The sequence below is a fragment of the Microchirus variegatus genome (genome assembly GCF_963457635.1).
Source record: "Microchirus variegatus genome assembly, chromosome: 21".
Taxonomy (NCBI): domain Eukaryota; kingdom Metazoa; phylum Chordata; class Actinopteri; order Pleuronectiformes; family Soleidae; genus Microchirus; species Microchirus variegatus.
Window position 1 is genome coordinate 13,426,784 of NC_139822.1, and position 14,695 is coordinate 13,441,478.

General features: G+C 41.5%; 1 protein-coding gene across 2 annotated transcripts in view; it reads left to right on the top strand.

Moving 5' to 3' along the window:
- The window catches only part of daam2 (dishevelled associated activator of morphogenesis 2), a 55,781-nt gene that overhangs the window by 11,584 nt on the left and 29,502 nt on the right, over positions 1-14,695 (top strand). For both annotated transcript variants that reach the window (XM_083908147.1, XM_083908148.1), the window contains exons 3-4: positions 7,839-7,913; positions 12,297-12,391. In XM_083908147.1, the coding sequence (XP_083764273.1) occupies positions 7,839-7,913; positions 12,297-12,391 (170 nt within the window). The remainder of the gene's footprint in view (positions 1-7,838; positions 7,914-12,296; positions 12,392-14,695) is intronic.

The following is a 14,695-nucleotide window of genomic DNA, read 5'->3' on the forward strand; positions in this document are numbered from 1 at the left end:
ATGCTTTTAAAGTCATGCTCAGAAGTAGGGATGCGATTACTAATCAAGTACTAAATTATATGTCAACTGTTTTGATAGTCGTTAAATCAAGCGGCTCCTCAACTTCTTAATTGCCATTAGTGTATGGTTTCTTTGCTCCATACAACAATAATGAAATCATTCAAACGGAATTATTTCGGTTTGTTGGCCAAAACAGGACATTTGAGAACAGGGTAATTTTGCATTTTGGGAAACGACGATGAACATTTTTCAACATTTTATGGATCGAATAACTAATTGATTGAAAGAGAAAACATTTCACAGATTAATCGATTATGGAAATAATCGTTAGTTGCAGCCTTACTCTGAAGTAAAGGTAGACTTTGTACCCTGATAAATACAGCATCACTTTTTGTTTACCTATGGCTGCTTTAGTTTGTTTCTTTCAAACCGGCGCTTCGTGTATAAGTATTACTGTATACTCTATACCTGTGCAGCGTAGTAAAACCAAGATTGCATGACTAAATCTGTGTGTGTGTGTGGGGTAAATGCATGTACGTGTGTTGTTTTGCAAGCATGATTCGCATTAAGCAGCCCTCAGGTAGAGAACACAGTGTAACATCTAATAACGCCTGGTAATCGTTCAGTGCCAGGAGGCAAACAGGGTCTCCTGACTCACATTTGTACTGCTTCACTGATCAAGCACACACACACACACACATACACACGGAGGTTCACACTGCTATCCTTTTAAGGACTCTCATTTTCTTCCAATCATTTGGAAGACCTCACGACCTAAGACTTATCCCTAAATTTGACCTTACCACAATTCACATTTTAGCGCTTATCATCCTCAGAAATTAGGTCCCTCCTAATTAGGACCAAGTGTTTATGCCAGAACCAGTCCTAAATAGGTAACAAATACAAGCACACACACAAACAAAACTCTCATAGTGGTATCAGCCAATGATCACACATCATTGAACTTAATCAGCCGTCATACGAAATTACAAACCTGAACAAACACAGATCCTGGCCTTAAAGTTCTCTTTAAAGAGAACCAACTCTGTATTTATTTGTTTTGCTGCCCAAAACCATCCAACCGCATGTTACATATCCTTAACATAAACTGGCTGATGGTATAAATGCCCCACATGTGTTTTTACACCCCGCCACTTAAACTAATGTGACCCCGGGCAAAGGTTTCATGCCCGAGCGCGTGTCAACACTCGTGTAACACAAACACGAACTACCTGTAAGAGATAGCCAGCATTACATAATCTACCAGAATTCAATATCCTGTCCATTTTCCTGCCTCTCTAGGTGAGACTTTATATCCCCGGCTTCCAAAGATAAATATTCCCTGCAGAGAGATTGGCTTGTTGGAATGTTAGACAATCCCCTCTCGTTGCGTAGTCTGGCGCAGTGCGGTGACAGCTGGAGCGGAGAATTTTGGGGGGAAAATGCTGATTTGAGGGACAACTGACACATTCGACCTGTTTCCTCTACAATAATGACATATTTGATGTGCATTTGGTTTATTCAACAGTGTAAGTGCAACTTAGTTTGTTCTCCACATTGTAGTCTTACCACTTATTAATATGTTTGCGTAAAATTTGTCTAAAATCACAACTTCTCATTATTGATCTGTCTATCGATATGTCTTCAAAAGAACATTGAAGCGGACCTAGACCAGAAGTTCCAATTAACGCTGTTTTTTTTGGTGTGTATCTGCAACATTACCTTGTTTATGAAGCCCTGAAGGTACGAATTATGTAATAAATCTATATCAACTGGCCATAAAATCCTCCTAATATGTCACAGAGACTCAGGAATAATGTTCATATAACAAACTGAACTCACCAACAACAACAGTACAGTCAAAATATTTGCAATAAAAAAAATATTTTACAGACTGCAAATCATGTTTATGTTTTGAAATCCTGTTTTGGCATGTGGCGCCACCTACCGCCGTCTACCAATCATTGCAGTCAGTAGAGTCTCAGCTGCCGAGCAACCACGGGTTGCCAGTTGCGTCAGAAAAGAAAACCTAAAAGGCCTCTGTATTTTGAATTTGAATGTAGTAACCGTTTTTGGCCACATTCTTACATATGGCACCTTTAATGTACGTAAGTAGACCTCCATAACTCACATACATGTGCAACAGGACCACTCTATGTGAGCTTTAAATCATGGCAATTGAGAACTATGGTAAATTAACATTACAGATGAATATTAGCATAGATGCTGGTTATACATCCATCCATTCATCCAACCTTGTCTACCAATCAATAGTTCTAGTATCCCTAATTTGTGTCACAATCTCATTTATAAATTGAATATTGGTGAAAAGGTGCAATCCAGGATTTAACCACGACCCCCAGTGTGACGTCCTGCAGATGTGCCAGAAGGGGAAAAAAGCACAGTTGTTGTGGTTGCAGCCATTGTAGCACGACGACAAGCTACTGCCATCTAATAGTAACCATGGCAACTGCTGATTTAGGCAACACACATTGACCTAACTCAAGACATCAAGGCAACTCTTCTGTCCTCATATGGAGCAAATCCTGCCCGTTTTATTGGTTTTCCTCCTCAAACACACCTGCTTCAAATGGTCAGCTCGTCAGTGAGCTCTGCTGAAGCCTGATAACGACCTGTTTATTTGAATCATGTGTGTTGGAGCAGGGAAACATGCCTCAAACATGCAGGACAGTTGCTCCCCTGGACCAGGAGTGAGACGATCAAAATGAGTGAGTAAATGATCCAAGACTAAACTAAAGTCGAAAAATGGTCGACCCATTTCTGATAATTAGTAGGGGTGCATTACATAACCAGGAAGGCGCCTTTGTTTCGATCTATAAATGAACCTCTATGTTGTATTTAAGCAGTGACTACACTGAATACACTACATTCTCTTCTTTTCCTGCAGACTTTTTCATTTCTTGCCAAAATACAAATTCTTTTAACTGGGCTCTTCGCTCTGTAAATGTAGGCTTTTGCAGTTCCCTCCTTTTGTTCCTGAAGTGTTCTTTGAGTATAGGTTATTTAACTCTCGTATTGTGCTGCTCGTCTTTACTGTCGTGATTGTTGAAAAACGAAGTCGTGAAAGTCGCCGCACGGCAGCCAGGGTCTCCCCCGGGGGCCTCTCTGAGCACATGGGAACACAGTGTTTTTGCAAGTCCAAGGACAACTCCCGATTGCCAGAGAAACCAGAGGCCGGCGTGGAAACATTTTCACTGATAGCCAATGTATAGATTATGAGCCTGTTTTACACCAAGATAGTTGAACTGCACTTGAAAGAGGGATTGGTCTGGAGTTGGCTGCCAAAGCCCGCAGACTGGAAAATGTGCTGAGCTGCAGAACATAATGTTAATGTGGATGTAAATGTGGGGGTTTGAAGAGGTCGTAATGAAGCACGTAGTGACGTTAGGAGGGACCTGGAACCAGCACGTTGTGACATAACCCTATTGTTGTTATTTTTTTTCACCAACCTCATATGCTCTTTTACTTTTGTATGAGAAAATAAGATTTAAGCAAGTAGAAAACATCCTTTAACCCTATAAAGTGCTTACCTTTGGTGTCACCTATACAATTTGTTGGTCTTTTCCATTAAAACTCACACTTTATCCATCCAAAGAGTTGCAAAATGAATCGAAAATATAGTCAAGACATTGACAAGATTAGAAATAATGATTTTTATTCAAAATAATAATTCTGCCCTTTCGTCAAAGAACCAGCAAAACTGTATTCAGCTGTGCTAACATCATTGCACAATGGTTTTTTTCAATGGTTTTCTAATCATCCAATAGCCTTCTAACGCGATTAGCAAACACAATGTACCATTAGAACACTGGAGAGATGGTTGCTGGAAATGGGCCTCTATACACCTTTGTACTATGGGTTGGGCATGGCCCGATGGGTTAGGGTTAGCTGATTTATCACGCTAAACCAGGCAGGCAGTGGCTCATCAGCAGCAGCTGCGCTGTCTGGAGCGGGGAGGTGGGAGTGAGGAGGCTGTCCAGAACATGGTGTTATGCGGTGAAACGACGAGGTGTCCATCCACCGATACGCGAGCAGATATTTATTTTTCATTAGCATGCTACTATTTTGCGGCTAACTTGGCGAAACCTGTTTCTTAAGGTAAGCTAGCGAGGCTACGATTAGCGTTACTGTAGGGCTAACATAAAACAAACAGTGTGCCACCCCACTGGCGTGGCTGACAGTCACAACAGCTAGCTACGCTAATGCTAATCTGAAAATGCTAGAATAGTCGTTTACCACATTGTATACAGTGTATTTCTGATTCATTTAATGTTGTATTCATTGAAAAAAAAGTGCTTTTCCTTGTGACCCCAAACTTTTGAATGGTCGTGTAACATCTTTTAAAGCCTGATAGTTCAACTCCTGTAGCCAGTGAAACCTTAAAGAAAGTTTAACATCTCAGAGACAGCTTGCTACATGACAGCGGGCCTGCTCGCATATGTAATTTCATCTGCTCTTTAAACAGGTGCCCCCACAAACATGGCAGCCTCCCAGATATACAGGAAAATATCCCTGAACTCTTGGCTATAGTCAGGTATTCGGGGTCTTCTCAGAAACAATATATCCATCGACAGATGCTTGTAACGGTGCAGCACGTTAAAGAAATAGATCTGATACACTGTTGGGGATTCCTGTCCTCCTGTAAATCATATTTAATGTCAACAGACACGGGGGAATGTACAGTGCAGTGTAGGCGTGTAATTCGCTGTAATAGAAAGATGTGCTTGACTTTACAGTTTTGCAGTGGAACACGCGTCAGGAATGTTTTCATCCACTAGACAATATACTGAAGAGTATGATGTTTTTGACTTTTCATTCGATACAGGCTCCAGTCGATGGAATCTGACCTCTTATCAGGAGACTTAAACACCACTCATCATGTGTGATTAACGGAACAGAATGGTTTGATCAACGCAGCAGCACTCGAGAATTAACTTATCAACACTTCAGCTCCTGGAAATTCTGTTTTAAGGACCAAGTTTTGCAGGCCGGTGTGATATAGGACCCCCAAAACAAACCTCATGTTGTCAGACTTTTTTTTTTCATTTGTCCAAAAAAAACGAGATGATAATTACAGTACTTTGCTGTTGGCTCGTGAAACTGCCAGAGTAAATGCTGCATTGGACTCGACATGTTTTCGAGGGCGTGTCGGCGGCTGTAATTTGGCTGAAGGGCCAGAGAGTTAAGTTGTTAATCTCAGCGTCAGGATCTGTCTGGCATCGTGTCCCGAGCGTGTCAGTGGAAAACACAAGCTGAGGCGTACAGTGAGTTCTGTTGTTGTTGTTGTTGTTTTGGAATAGCCGTTAAAGCGGGCAAGGGGCGGAAACAATGGTCATTGAGAGGATTCACATTCACAGAGCCAACGATTGTGAGACCCGAGTGTCTGTTGCACACGTTGACCTAATAAGACGATTTTGAAGTTCGTCTTGTTTGATCGACAGCAGAGGTTTTGCTTTTGGCTGTGTTTTACATAAACTTAGACCAATCTAATCTCAATAAGTGGAACATTATAATAATGACTTTGATAATGCATTATAGTGTGATTATTATGATTTTTACAATCTTAGTTATAAGCATTAATGAAGCGATACTCGTACGTATAATATTTTATATACTCTACCGCTCAATAGTTTGGGGTCATTTAGAAATGTCCTTATTTTTTAAGGAAAAACACTTATTTTCAATGAATATGACAACAAATGAATCAGAAATACACTCTATACATTGTTAATGTGGTAAGAAACACACTGCACGACCCCGACCCCCCATAAATGGACAACACGTAGTCTCACATTATAGATAATGCCTCGATTTATTCTCCTTTACCTGTCGCTACATTACTTGAATGGAATTGTTTCATGGACAAAGTGGTTTCTTTGTGTGTGTTTGTTAATCTAAGCAGATGTGCCGTCGTCTCCGAACGTTGTTTCTTTTATTGTGGCCTCAGCCAAAGAAATGTTAAGTCGATGGCTCCGGTGAACTATCTGTTCCTACAGCTTTATGTAGGTTTTTAGTAGAAAGTAAGACATCTGGAATGTCTCTATTGTCTGAGATATGGCTCCATAAATGACAGACCCAGAAGAAAACAAAGTCATCTGAAGCCTGAAATCAGTGAGGTTCCCTGTGGTCCCACCAAATCTATACAGACAAGCGCTTTTAAAAGTACATTTTGGAATTCGAAGTGGCATTTTTTAAAGATTTAAGTGTCACTGAATGTATTTTTCAAAGAGTTACCTTACAAAGCCAATTATGCATGAATGGAGAACACTGGAACTTTCAAACTCTCGCTGACGTGCTTATAACAAGAGCAACAACAATGTCCACCAGAGCTAAACAAGACCAGATGTGAACGAGCGACGTGGTCCGCGTATTCTCGGGTGTCTTTCTTTTGCTCGTGGCATCTCTCCTCGTAGGATCTTGCAGGTCAGACTGATCTCAGACAGAGTTATTTGACATTGAGTGTGGAGTACACTCGATTCCTCAAGGCTGTTGTTTCTTTTCGTCCGTATCTCACAGTGTAATAAAATCTCAGACAAGTGAACAAACACTCTCAGACGCCATAACCAACTCTTACGCACAGGCCGATTCATTTAGTCCGTTGGTGGATATTAAAAGTATGGAGCTAAGGTCAGAACCCCGAGGATGAATCTATTAAAGTGAAATAGTTTAAAAAATAAACCAGTCCACATGCATAATAGATGTGAGGCGCATTAACAAAGGAATAATATCAGAATTCACAAGTGTCTGGAGTCCATCCATGATTTGGCCTCATGTTGCGTCCTGTAGAAAAATTGGAGCGTTATCAGAAGCGTAAATATTCATATCGAAATTCATCGGAATTCTCCGTTGTATGACTGCCATATCTTTTTCATGGGCTAAATTTACAATTAGATTCTTCACGAAAGGTCAGGGCCTTATCACTCATCACCATAAGGACGGCCCCCCCGTGTCAAATGTGTTCACATTGTTTGAATACCTGGCTACACCAACGCTTTTCCAACAAATATGTCGGGTGCAAGAAAACAACTTTACACTTAAAATACCCCAATATTTCATGGTGTGTTCCTCTATCCATTCTTTGAAGCGCTGTATTGATATGGAGATATTGTTGGTTTTGTGTTGTTGTTAACCCTTAGAACTGTGTTTAAACGTACGTTATATGCAAAGCGTATAAGAATGTGCAATAAAGAGTGTCTTCTGAGGCAATCTGATGAAAAATGTGTTTCATTTTCACCAACTGTATAAACACACCTGAGCAAAAAAGTACTCAAAATGTTTAAAATCGGAGTTCATTTGTGAAATTTGGAAATATCAAAGTTCACCGGGCTTGTTTTTATGAAGAAAAACAAAAAACGCTCTATTTTTTGCTGCCAAACATTAAGTCAATCGGGGTTATGGTTAATAACTTTTACTCAACAACACATAATAAGATGAAAAAAAACAATTGTTTTAAAAGCCTGAATTTGTGACCTATGAACACACACACACTATGATGCCCATATAAGGAGTTGTGTATTATCCCAACCCCAAATTACCATGGGTGCACCTGAGGCTCAGATTCGTGCCACGTCAGCACTAAGGGTTAAAGCCTTCAACCACTATTTGGCAGCAAGTTTTCAGCCATTTGACCCTCCTTCTACCTCAATTTTTAGTCCGATAAACTCTTTCCATTTCACAGCCCTACTGGATACGTTAATAAAAAGTGCCAACGCAGACAAGTGTTGACATGTCTAATGTCCAAACTGTGTGCAATCGAACTCCGTGAATCAGTGTTGCTGCCGTGTTTTGATTCGATCTGTCTTTGTTTCCGTGCACAGGAGCAAGAGGACCCCAACAAATTGGCGACCAGCTGGCCAGACTACTACATCGACCGCATCAACTCCATGGCTGCTGTAAGTCCACGTTCGCTGACTGAATGTCTACACTTCAGCTCTTGTGACTCTTGGAGAGGTCACCGTTCACTCAGTCTTTCTCAGATTTCTCTCTTGGCTCGCTTTTATCGTCTCCCTGCTGACTGCTTGTTAGATGTGCATGACCACATTCCTTCACTGTGACCCCAGCATTCACACACAGTGATGACAAACAGCCTATTTAGACTCTCAGCCGTTGAGTCAGTGGGAATGACGGTTAAAAGTCCAGGAGCAAAGCCAGCATAACAATATTCATTATTTCTAGCATGTGTGGCTGCCAATGTCAACACCAGAAACTGTCCTCGGCCGTGATCTCAGTATCACTGATATAGTTACTGCTCTTATGTAATTTATGATATTTGGTCGTAGATTTGGCCACTGGCTGTTTGGTGCCAGTGGCCTCTGACCCCAAAGTTCTTATGTGACGACAAGTTGGCTCCCAAATGTTTGGAGATCGTAAAACATGACATTTTCTAGAGCGGTTCCTAAAGGACGACATGTTATCCTGAAATTTAGAGACTAGGATGATAATGGTGGAGACAGTCATTCACTTCTGGCAGGAGACTCATGTATCAGGGACAGAGTTTGGAGCATTCCAGTGGCTGTTGTTGTTTTTCTTTTTTTTTTATACCCACTTATAATATAGCCTTTCCAGAATCAGATAAAGCCTTCAACCATAACTTACACAGGGCACCTTAAACACAGAGCCAAAATATAATGACATTTAATATCTGTTTATTGCCATTCTCTGTGGTTTTCTGGCCAATAATGGTCTGTGTCAACATTTCACACTGAGTGCGGTGCTATTTTTTACAGCTGTTTTTGTTTACGGGCTCCACTGAGGAGACGGTGAGGTAGTTAGCCCTACACTTAACACTGGTACCTGAGCTCTGGAGCAACACTTTTTCTGTCATTTTCTTACAACAGCACATGCATGCAAGCATGCACACCACGGTATTTTAAGTGAAGTGAGGAGAAAGAGCTGATTTGTGAGTTGCCAAGAAATTTAAGTCCACTCGGGCTGCAGCGGTGCCTCTGTGCTAATAGATGTCAGACACTCTGTCAAAGTTATGCTGTAACACAGGTCTCTGCAAATCACGTGTTTATAGTCTACTGTATAGTTGGCTATATGGACCTTTACATTCTACTTTAAACTCGTGCCAGCTAGAGATTGAACGCTGCCTTAGAAAGCGACAGTGTAAATAATTGAGCTCATACTATGTAGCGGGGTTTGGGGGAAAAGCAAAACAAAATTAATTCCCATTTGAAACGACCAAAATTATATCTTTGAGAGAAATGGAAGACATTTTATGACCCAGTAATAGATGAAATAACTCTTTGAAGATGTCTTTTCAAAGTGGACTCTCGTGTGACTCCCACTTAATCAGAATCTCTCTTTTTCCATGATAACTCCAACCAATTTCCTCCCTTTCCTGAGTGATTCTTTTTTTCTTTTTCCGCCCCCACTAAGAGTCTTTTATTCTCTCCACCTCTGTGCTCCAGACAGTCTTTTGACAGGAGAGCATTTTAGAATTTGATGGTGCTCTGCTTGTCCATGACTTTATAGCTTGGCTCACAGAGGAGCTCACCAGGGACAGATCACCATCCACAGGAGCTGATTTACTGGATGATCTCATTCTCATTTTGCCACCCAGAGAGATTACCGTGCAACCACTGTCTCGATGTTCATTCATAAACCTATGTCAGTTCTCTGGGGTTGCTTGTTGACCACAGAGTGATAACTCAAACATGCTCTTGACTCTGACAAGAGTTTCTATAGCCCTGCTGTGTCCAAGCTTGTGTGCCGAGCTTCGGAGCTCCCACCTGGATTAAACTGTCACCAGATCAAACACAAAGGCAATGGGAAGCTTTGTTTTTCTTACCAGTGATGTGAGGAAATGCATCGAAAAATCTTTTTTGCAGCTTGTCGTGCTCCAAAGTTCGTGCAGGTCCACAGCGGAAGCATATTTTCAGGGGCTGCAATCTTAGAAATAAGGGTTCCAAAAGGGTCCTTCTACAAGGGCTGAGATTCTTCCTAGAACCATTTGTTTCTGAAAAACCCTTTCCCAAAAAAAGGGTTTTTCACACTAATGGTTCCGGTAAGAACCATTTTGATCCAGAGAACCCTTTTCCTGAATAAAGGGTTTTAAAAGGGTTCTTGGTGGAACCCTCCAAAAGGTTTCCGGGAGAAACCTGTACAGAAAGGTTCTACCTGGAGCCAAAAAGGGTTCTCCTATGAGGACAAGCCGAAAAACCTTCTACTTAGCACTTTTATCTCTAAGAGTGTGGTGACAGGACCCAAAGTATCAGGTAAAAAGATCCCATGAAAGCAAACCAGACCATTAGGTGTGAAAATGACTTTAGTTTAATCAGATCTTCATTAATACTTCATTTAAACAAAGTGTCAACGTTGATTTCTTTTATTTTTAAGTTAGTTGTCGCTCTAACTACCTGTGACGGGACATGACAGCTAACATCCAGGGTTCCTGTGCCGGACCTGATCGAGCAATCGCACTAAAAAAAATCCTCTTTAGGAGAAGTGACTGCGGCACTTTTGCTTTACTTTATAATGAAATGTGTTGCAGCTGCACTGTTAAATACATGTTTCCAGTCATAAAGTAAATCCACACAATTACACTTGTTCCTTTTAATCCACATGGGAACAACAGTATATTAGCTGTAGTTTTTTTTAGTTCGTATTTTGTTTGCTTAATCAAATTTTTGTGCCTGCGTCCAACTTGTAAAAAATAACATTATTTGTACTTATTTATTTTAAATTAGTGTTTTTCTTTTTTTTTTAAACTTGATGCATCATTGATACACATGTTCCAAATGAAGGTTTTGATGAGCTGCACTCATCACCCACTCAGCAAAAAACGACGCACTGACAATTAGCTTGAAGGCCCAGGTCTGGCTCTGGGGGGCACTTCCCATAATAAGAATTTAGGGAAGTACCTTGTGCTGGTTTACCAACTGGCTTTAATCGTATCCGTATGTGTGTGTTGGCCACAGGTTAGAATGATCTTTACAAATAACAGATGTAGGAAGGAGCCATTTGGCCAGACTAACTGACATGGTAAACTGGCTCACAGCATGACCGAATCATTCATTCACCCCAACACTTGTTGTGTCCAACTTCCCATTGACTACAGTATGAGCTTATTCGCGGAGAGAGAAAGTGCAGCCAGAGCTTCTTTTTTTTTTTTTTCACTTCTTGGCACACGGTTCCGTGAACCATCTGGACTTGAGGCTAAGTCGACTGGATGGATGTTTTGACTGCGCTGTTTCTAGATTAAACAGTCTCGCTCGCTTGGACAGACCGGAGCTGTTGAAGGTAGTCAAACATGGGGTGGATTCAGTTTGCCATGTGGCTGCTGTTTGTCCAACACTGACTGTAAATATTTCCACCCAACTATGACATGCATGTCATTCATGATGGGTTTAATAGAGGTAGAAAAAGGGGGGGGGGGGGTTACTTTAAAGCTAAATCATACTTTCATGTACATTAAAAGGCACCCACTTTGAGCCACTTTCTCCTTTGCTGAACCACTTTCTTTGTTTGGACCTTAGAACTTGGCAGTTGTGCTGCTGTGGAAAAAGCCTGGAGAGGCTGAACAGACGCCCTGTGGCCCTGACTAATTGGAGCACAGTGGCTCTTTTAATGTCGCTGAGGGAAGCAGTGATGATGCATTAACATTACCACTGTCAAAGTGTTTTCTTTATTATTTACCCAATTTGTTAAAGACTGGATTGAAGCTAATTGTCTGCCTGACTTGTTTTAACATGCTGCAGAGCTTCACACATGAACCACTGCTGTGGTATTATTGCCAAATTATATTTAAAGGTGCCATATGTAAGAATGTGGCCAAAAACGGTTACTACATTCAAATTCAAAATACCGAGGTCTTTAAGGTTACGTTTTCTGACGTAACTGGCAACCCGTGGTTGCTCGGCAGCTGAGACTCTACTGTCTAAAATGCTTGGTAGTCGGCAGTAGGTGGCGCCACATGCCAAAACATGATTTCAAAACATAAACATGATTTGCAGTCTGCAAAAGATTTTTTTTTATGCAAATATGTTGTTGGCTGTACTGTTGTTACTACTACTGTTACAGATTTATTACATAATGCACCTTTAAGTTTGACCAAGTAGAAACAATGGTACTTTGAGTAAAGGTGGAAAATACAGAAGTGATGCCAATAAGCCGAGTGTGTCCGGTGGACGTTTTGACAGGTATCGCTGATAACGACGTGATGGAGAGCAATCGTTCACCCAAAACCACTGCAAGCTTAATTGAAGTCAGTCCAGCAACAGCAATCAGATGTTTTCCCATAAATCACCATATTTATTTCACAATCTGTGCAGATGCAGACCCTGTTTGCCTTCGACGAGGAGGAAATGGAAATGAGGAACAAGGTGGTGGAAGATCTGAAGACAGCACTTCGGACGCAGCCAATGAGGTGAGGTTTTTTTCCCCCCTCTGCCTCAGGCCGTACAGAGACCTGCATTGTACGATGCTCATCAGTCATGCATTCCCACTATTTGACTGGTTGAATTAATGTCACACCTAGTAAATCCAGTAGATATAACAGTAAGGCTTCACAGGCTCTTGTCCTAACAAAGGGGCCTACTCACTTCAAACTGAAATACCAGCAATTAAATGTATTTTTAGATCCAAATTTCTCTTCCCCTGTTATGGCCATCAACAGCTGTCCTGCCTCAGTCATTACGACAAAGAAAATGTTCAAGGACACAGGACGGCCCCTACTAATACAACACTGCCCCGCTTCCTTTATCATCGGCTCCTTTGCAGCTGTCAGTCAAGCCTGTGCCAGTTGTGTGATGCAGTGGTCTGCGCCAAACTGGGGGGGTGTTGAGTTTTCTCAAGGGCAGTTATTAAGTGACTAATGTGCAGAGTGACAAATACTCAGGACAGTTTGTGTCTGGGTCATGTCTGGGTTATGTGTGTTTCAGAATATATGCCTGTGTCCACAGTTATGTTTGTATCTGCTCGTGTGTTGGGATTAAACCACTGTAACTGGAAACTACTAAAACATGGAAGTCTGTAGGGAGGTTGTCGTTGAAAAATCTTAAATGTATGTAGTTCTATTTTGTAAAAACAACTTTATAAAGAGCTTATTTGAACTTAATATTCCTTCTCACCTACACATGAAGGACAGGGTTAAAAATAATCGGTGGATAGTTCCCCAGTGTCTTCTGCAGGGCCACTTTTTGTCAGATTAAACATATTTATAACGTTACAGTGAAGGGATCGGATATGACAGAAAGAGCTCCAGCCTTCAGTCAGGTGAAACTGACCTAAGAATGTGGGATGAGCCAAGATTAACTCTGAAGACAAAGTGCTCCAAATGTTCTGAGGAAATTGATGATTTAAGTTTCATTTCAAAATATTACTCATCCCCTATAACAGTCATAAAATATAAAACTGATTTGTTCCAGGGGCTCATAGAAGGGGGGGTGGGGGTGGGGGGTGCTCCGATTAAACACTAAATTTGATTTGAACCCTGCTCAGATTTGGTTGTCTCAGTAGCCCTTTGCTACTGAATCTTACAGTCCAAAATCCACGCATCCACGCAGGAAACAAACAACAGTTCAGTGTCACAATAAGAATACGAAGATTGCAGTTGAAGGGAATCAGCTATTGTGAGATAAAGGTGCATTATGTAATAAATCTAAAGCAACTGGCCATACAATCCTCCTAATATGTCACAGAGACTCAGGAATAATGTTCATATAACAAACTGAACTCACCAACAACAACAGTACAGACAAAATATTTGCATTTAAAAAAAATTTTTTCGCAGACTGCAAATCATGTTTATGTTTTGAAATCATGTTTTGGCATGTGGCGCCACCTACCGCCATCTACCAATCATTGCAGTCAGTAGAGTCTCAGCTGCCGAGCAACCACAGGGTCGCCAGTTACGTCAGAAAATGAAACCTAAAAGACCTCTGTATTTTGAATTTGAGTGTAGTAACTGTTTTTGGCCACATTCTTACATATGGCACCTTTAAGATCCGAGGACGTACACATCATGATTATGGTTTTCCAGAAAGCCTTAACAAAGCTTGACGTGCAGTACCCCAGTACAGTTTTAGATACTTCACTCTACTGCATCTTGCTTCCACTCTTTCACTCATTCACTCCTTTATTTGTTTCATGTGTACCTAATTTACCTTAACAAAGGTGGCTATAATTCCCCCCTTCAATACTATTCAGTTGCAGCCATACTGCTCTCAGTGAGCTCATTAGCACACAAATGTATTTTCGGCACAATGGCACTGATGTGGATGGCAGGTGTGTCCCACAGACTCTGTGTGTGCCCAGGGGAAAGTCTGGCCAGTGTGTTAATGTCCCACCGAGTCTCAGCTTTGTGACAAATAGTCAACTGAGGCAAAAATATCAAAAATATTGCTTACATGCCTGGGGGACATCGAAACACCTCACCTGTCACACACAACAAATGGGACACACAGCGTTTGAAACGGGACACTCCCGCGTCCCATATTGTGCCTGTGTGAGACAATGATGGCGTTGGTGTCTGTCCGTATTGAGCTTTGATTCATGCCTGTTTTTTTGGACGGCTGCCTGAAAACGGCCTCCCACCCCTCGTTCCCCTCCGGCATTGCACAGAGGCAGCTGGGCCTGGATGTGAAGAGGTGCCCTTGTGCCCTCAGTCTGCTCTGCAGGGCCACAGGGCTCAAAAACACTCTGTGGGCGTGCAGGGTGCCAGGCAAGAGCG